The sequence below is a fragment of the Solea senegalensis genome, linkage group LG4, assembly GCF_019176455.1.
Source record: "Solea senegalensis isolate Sse05_10M linkage group LG4, IFAPA_SoseM_1, whole genome shotgun sequence".
NCBI classification, from domain to species: domain Eukaryota; kingdom Metazoa; phylum Chordata; class Actinopteri; order Pleuronectiformes; family Soleidae; genus Solea; species Solea senegalensis.
The window spans coordinates 19,360,336-19,367,627 of NC_058024.1; the positions used below are offsets into that span (position 1 = coordinate 19,360,336).

A 7,292-nucleotide genomic window follows, 5' to 3' on the forward strand; every position below is an offset into this window, starting at 1 on the left:
TTCAGCCAAAAGTCTGACCTGAACCTATAACAGTTTATGGTTTGGAAAATAAGATAATATGGTGGTTGGCACAGAGAAAGTCCTTGATTCAAAAGCCTCTTCAGTTAGAATACACTTATACACAGATGTCAGTTGGGTTTGGTATGAATTTTGGATGTTAAACGTTCTTTGTCTCTGTCGCTCATATCGGCTGGTGATTTATCTACATGACCTTCTGCCCAGTGTCAGCTATGACTGGCTCCAGCTCCACCTGTGACCATCTAAGGATAAGTGCTATGGTTAAAGGATGGATGGTGGTGAAATAACCTTATAACCTCATTACTAACAAATAAAATAAAAAGTCAGTTTGTCAAGTGTCTTGCTCAAGGACACATATATACGTGCAGAGCCAGGAATTGAACCCACAACCTTTCAGTTGAAAGACCACTGAGCTACCATCACTCAATCCTTACTCCTCACCTTGTTAATACTTTTACTTCTAAAAAAGTACATATCATCAAATTACGTTTGATACTTAAGTACAATAAATATCATATACTTAAAAACTTTTACTTAAGTAATATTATAAAACAAAGTGACTTCAACTTCTACCGAAGTCATTTTCTGGTAAGATACTTACCAGGATACTCAAGTATCCCTTTTAGGTACTTTATACAAGTAGACTAGACACATGTTGGTAGAACTCAAGGGTCAAGTTCATACATAATAAAGTATGGGTAAATAAGCGGTGCAGTCCACATTCTCCATCGATGTGTGTTAAAGAAAAGTGTTTCAAAACATTGTTTTGACATTTAGATTCACATTTGAAGCTAAAGGCCAGGTTTACATGTCTCATTCTATCCCAAAGTTCATTATATAATTATGGATTTTAGCTCTGGTTGGTAATTTAAATCCAAAACAACACTGGGAGACTCAGTGATGAAGATACAGTTAATATACTGAAAAAGTCGAGGATTTAAGAAACCAATAACAGAGTGAGTTATCGGTTGCTGTAATTGCTCCTTCTGTCGATAATGCCTGTAACAAGATCACTTCCTAAAGCAACGTCAGGGCAAGTGATGCAGCACAAAATAGACTTCCTGCTCTTTTACATTCAGCCGGATAAATATGAAGGCTCATCAGTGAATTGTGACTCTACCAACATGGATTCCCTATGTGGGGGGAAAACAGCAAGGGAAATCTATCAACTGAAAACGTCTAACTGACACTGCGAAACCTTCATATGACATCCAGATACACTCATATTCAGATTGCAATAATGAATGGTTTATCATCCAGTCCTAAGCAAAACACTTTCAAGAAGACGCAAGAGTTCTGGGAGTCTTCAGAAATACTTGCACACCGCTCATTTGCCATTTAAGCAACTCACCACATGTTGTGATCTATTGTCATTATATCATAGATAAGGGGCATAATACGGTATTTCATATATATGGAAAGCATATCATGCGTAACAATCAATTACATTGCTGGATTCTAGCTGTCTGGTTACCACACAGCATTACCTCCTTGGGGACCCTGAATGAAAAGTAAGTTTTAAGAACTATTCTTCCACGGTACCTTCATACAGTACTTCACTACGTCATACTCGGGGAAGAGTTTCACGATCCTCCACGCCTCATGGCCCTGAAGCTCAGTGAGCTCGTGTGAAACATTAAAAGAAGAGGAGAATCACAATAAAGGCAACAGATGATCTCTCATGGGACATTTGCCTTGAGGCACACAGCAGCGAGATCTAGCTATATAATGCAGTTAAATTAATTCCTCAGAAGGTATTTTTACAGGCAATACCAGGAACCCTGGCTATGGTGCGTCAATTAGAAGAAAACACATCTGTCAGAAATACAGTGCAAAAGGTATTTTTCCCCCCGGTAAACTCATCAAACAGAACCACTCTTCTTCTAAAGGTTATAAGGAGTTGTGTCACTAAAATGCACAAGGGTAGAAAGGTGAAAAATATGTATTGTGCATTGGCTGACCAATCATGGCGGGGTTTTTTTTTTATTTAAATTTGGGGACTGATAAAAGTTAAATTGTTCACAATTTAATCAATGAGCTAAAACAAAACGCTGTCGGGAAAAATATAAGGGTAGTTGAGATGACAGCATCTGTTGGTAAATCGTGTCATATTGCTTTACAGAATGTGACTAACAAAGCCTGTGCCATCACTGGCATCCCTCTTTTCTTTTTACTCTTCATGTGCTGGTAGTAACATGCCAGTTACAGCCTTGTTTTGTTCTCCATTATCAAGAACAAAGTACTGCCAAACCTGTCCCTCGGGTCCACAGTTGCAATAAGCCATTTTACACTGTTGCATTATCCTGATGACCATATTTTTAGTACTGTATTTTATTGTAGACTATTTTTTTAATGTGGCAAACAAAATCAATCACTCAACCATGCTGGTTCATCCACCCAATTTTCACATGGCTGGTTTCTGAGAATTAACATGGCAGGAAGGTTGCTGTCACCTCCCAAGGTCACAGCGTGGCTCTGTGATACCCTTGATGCAGCAACAAACCTCTATTTATAACATATTAACACCAATTTTAACAAGCAGGTAATCCAGCTGCTGAACAGCAAGGGTGGCAACAATTAATTAACTAATCACACACGTCCCTGGTTCACTACTTCTGAAAATAAAATGCAAAATTCAATAGCAAAATAATGGAATGACTGAAATACACACAAGCCTGTGCGGCATCAATACATCTCTTTGATACCTATTGTAATTTGCAGATGCATGTTGATGTATTATATCCATTAAACCATTGTCTCTGAATATGGCGAGCTCCTAAGTAAGCCAGTAAAAAGCCACAAGTGTTTGTGCTAGACAAATGCTCCACTGCACACCATTACTCACACTGGCAGCAGTGTACTTAGTTATGTGGGCAGGCTGTCATAATGCCCATTTAAAATTCATAGTGTTTTTTACAAATCATTATTTCTGTATGAAATTATGTCTTGTCTATGTATAAACATTGCAAATGAATTGTTTTTGTTCTGTATTAATACAGGGAGGGCACGTGTGTTTGTGTGTGCGTGCGCGTGTGTGTGCACGCATCAGGTGTGTGTACATCCATTACTCACCCCAGTGTTGTCATGGTGACAATGGTGTACCAGAAAGAAGCTGGGATGCTGGTGAACTTGCTGGAGCTGGAGCCTTTCTCTGCATAGAACATAACTGTGGCAAAGATGATGATGGCCATTGTGAGAGAGAAGAGGAGGAAGCCCAGCTCCGACGCGCAGCTCTTCAGTGTATAGCCCAGGATTCGAAGGCCCTGCGAGTGGCGCGAGAACTTGAAGATACGAAACACTCGAAACACGCGCAGTGTCACAAAGGCGCCGCTCACGTCCTCATTGTTGGTCATCACCAGGCCGATGTAATACGGCAAGATGGCCATCACATCGATGATGCTCATCACAGAGCGCATGAAGCGGCAGCGGTTAGGTGCAGCAAACAAGCGCATCAGGTACTCCACTGTGAATATCATGACGCAGGCAGTGTCCATGCAAAAGAAGGCCACAGTGTAGCGTTCACCACATGGCATATCCTTCTGGTTGAACGTGGAACCACATGGAACCGTCTCCACCACATTAGTAATGACCGAAACGGCAATGAAGAAGCCAGTGACATAGTAGAAGACGAGGGCCATGGTGGAGGTGTGGGGGTTCTCAAACGCTCGCCACATGGTCTCTCTGAAGGTCATGTTGGGCAGCTTCATGTCCTTGTTCTCCTCCTGATCATCCTGCAGCCGCTCTAGGTTCTCCCTCTTTCTGTCCTTGTACTCTTCATAGCAGCAGTCGCCAATGATCTCAGGGATGATGCCGAAGAAGGTGAGCTCCTCATCGTAGGCTGAGATGCACTCGTGGCGGGGATAGTGGAGCTTCCCTGTCCGGTAGAAGTTGAGGATGCTTCTGAAGGCGTCAGGGTCCCGGTCAAAAAAGTACTCCTTGGTTTCTTCATTGTAAAAGAAGTCTTTTTCAGTGCTGCCCAGCAGAGTGTCCGGGTAGCGGTCCAGAGTGGTTCTCCAGGTCTGAAAACGACGACCGCTGACATTGAGGACGATCAGCTCGTCCTGTCTCTTACTGTTGTCTCTCGGGGCAACAGGCATGGGGCAGTTGGCAACAGGCATCCAGCCAATGGCTGCTGCCCTGGCGAAAGGAAGCCACGCTGCTACGCCTGTTGCCATTGTGAAACAGAGTCTTCAAAGGACAAGTCTTCCTTACCTTACCAGGCTCGGTTCTCCTAAAAATGAACTGGCATCTGAAAAAGTAAATAGCAATGAGCTGAAAACAGGGGCACACCAGACAAGTATGTTCAATGTTTGCCAATCATAGTTAATGAGGGGAGCAGCATGTTACATTTTGAGTTGTGAATGAGTTTGCCCCTCAATCAGATTTTCACTCTTCAGCCGCCTCCAGCTTAAATCTACCAGAACCGTCTGGAAATGTCATCGGGTTCTGAGGTTGTAGTTGAGTGCAACTGGATGGGGGAGCACTAAGATACTCAGCATTTTACTGGTTTATACAACAGTTTAGTTTACAAATGCAACTCAACAGTCACAGAGTAAAAAAAAGACAAACCCATTTGTTTTTGCTGAAGACGTAAATAGCTGCAGGTCATTGTACAGTGAATACATGATGTGGTTTATCAATGTATCTTTAATAACATCAGCTACAACCACAAAACATAACTTATCATCAGGAGACCTGTTGAATCTTAAGAAAGGGATTAGAGATTAAGAGGGTGATGCTCCATTTTGCATCTATATGGAAAATGCTGAGCACGTATTAGAGAAAACTGTGGGAGAGTGAAAATCTAACTTCTACAACAAATGCCCTTGTTTTTGTTAAAGAAAAAAAAAAGACAAGACAATAAAATCAATGAATTGAAATGGGGAAAAAAAATCGCTCACCGATAAAAGTAGAGGAGTGAAAAACAATCCAAGCTTTCTTCCGAACAGAAACAGGAGTTTCTATAAAGACCCGAGTCTTGAGGGAGAGGTGAGACAAGTCGAGCTCGGGTGGATCCATCCAGCGCGAGGAGGCAGCAGCGTGCAGCTCCTCTCCTCCTCTCCTGCCTCCTGGGTCGGTGGACTCCTCCTGCACCGCGCACAGCAGCAGCAGCGCCAGAGCGCAGGCGATGGAGCAGATTTCAATCAGTCTCTGAGGAAACGGTCAGCAGTGAATCTACATCGTGGCTTCTTTGTTTGCAAAGTGCGGTTGGGAAGGAGAGGAGCCGCGCGCGTCCTTCAGCGCCACAGAATACAACTACTGCGCGTCTCTCTCACTGTGCCATGCAGCCGTGTGTCATCAGCCCTCCTTCCCTCTGCCGCACTTTGCATCCTCAGTGACAGACTCAGACTGTCACTTCAGCTGCATCCACTACTATTACTGCTGCATTCTTAGACAACAGCAAGGGGACGGTGGGATTCAGCGATACAGAAGATTCCAGTCACTGAATCCACGTCCACTGCCACGAGAAACCTTACTCGTTACTGTAAAAGGCATTTTGTTTTAACTTGTTATATTTTTTGAGAAATACAATACTTTACTTTCATTCCCCCCCCATGACAGGACTGATGTGGGGCTGAAGGGCTCGCAAGAAATCTAATTTTCTTCAGTCTGCAAGGTTCAGCTACATACAGCTACAGGTCACTGTGTTCTATTTTGCAACACTTCTTTTTTGGGAAAATGGCTTTTTAGTCTAATCCTGTGGGGAAAAGTTTCTCAGTAATACTGCTGGAACTAAGACTAGCCCTTAAAACTTTATTAAACCTTTATATAACACATATTCATTAGATGTGTTTGACTCTGTTTCAGTCATCAGGGATTTATTTCCACTCATAGCATGAGCAACCAGCAAATTGACTTTCTTAACACCGTCATGGTTGGAGTAACTCCAACGGCATACACTGCGAACTAGTGTTTCCCAAACTTATTAAATGGGGACACCGTTGGGAACAAATTGTTGCCGTCTTTCATTCCTCTTTGAACATGCCCATTTACCCAGACCCCTCTGTGCCTCCTCTGTGCTCAGCTGTTCTAAACCAGTTAAAACTCATATCAATCTCCTGTGTGTCAGAGGGGACAGCATCCCCTCTCGTCTCCTTAAGGAAGTCTTTGATACTGTCGGGTCAGGAGTTCTTTCACTGATAAACATCGTTGTGTTCCAGCCTCAAAAACTATGTCCTTTGTAATTACGAAACTGTCATTTCTGTCCAAAGTCCTGGAAAAAGTAGTTCTCTCTCAGTTACAGACATGTAATCAATCATTGCTTTTTTAATGATCTGATTGTGACTGGTTCATCACTGGGGATTAGGTAAATTGGACACTCACACTGTTGACCACACAATCCTTCTATCCTGTCTGGAAAAGTGTGCGGGTAATAAAAGGTGTTGCACTTAAGTGGTTCCAGTCCTACCTGACAGATAGGAGCTTATCTGTGCATATAGAGGATTATCCCTTGGAGACTGCCCCCCTTACTTGTAGTGTACCCCAAGGTTCTGTTTTAGGCCCAATCCTCTTTTCAACATTTAGTATCTTTCCATTGTTTTGCTGATGATGTGAAAACATGTCTTACACCTACATCCACAAGTTCCCCAAAGTTTTAGAAAGATTGATCCATGTTTTTATAAGATCACAGCTGGATTGTTCTTATTCTTTGTATGTGGACTTAGACTAGTCATCTATTCAATGTCTCCTGCTGCTCTCCTTCTGACTGGAAAAAGAAGAGAGCTCCCTCCACTGGCTTCCTGTTCATTTTAGGATTGATTTTTAAAGCTCTTCTTGGAATGGCACTACATTACCTTCATCTTCACACGCCATCCTGAGCTCTGAGGTCAAATAACTGGTTGGCTTTAGATGAGCCTAAAACCTGGCCAAAAACCTGGGGCAATCAAGCCTTTTCAGTAGCTGCCCCCAAACCATAAAATGATTTTTCCATTGATATTAAATCTGCCCCATTACTGAAAATTTTATATTACTTTTGAATACCCACCTATTCTCTAATGCCTTCAATTCAGAATGAAAATGTAATTTAAATGAATTTTTACCATTTTACAGTTTTGCTTTCATGATGTTTTATGTTTTATGCCTTGTTGTTGCACCTTTTACTTTGGTCAACTCTGTTTTTTTGTGTTTTAAATGTCCTTCGGAAAAAAAAGTTGATAATGTTTCTGTTTTTACTGCTATTCCTGAAAATCAAAAACATTTTGAATGAATAATCCAATCATTTCCAAGAGATGTACTGTATGTTTAATTAATGAATCACAACATCTTTTTATGCA

General features: G+C 41.9%; 1 protein-coding gene across 1 annotated transcript; it reads right to left on the reverse strand.

Annotated features, from left to right (window-relative positions):
• Positions 1-3,086: 3,086 nt before the first annotated feature.
• LOC122768629 (potassium voltage-gated channel subfamily D member 3) lies at positions 3,087-4,225 on the reverse strand. The gene has a single exon (XM_044024741.1). The coding sequence runs from the start codon at positions 4,191-4,193 to the stop codon at positions 3,087-3,089; it is 1,107 nt and encodes a 368-aa protein (XP_043880676.1). The 5' UTR covers positions 4,194-4,225.
• Between the last annotated feature and the right edge of the window lie 3,067 nt (positions 4,226-7,292).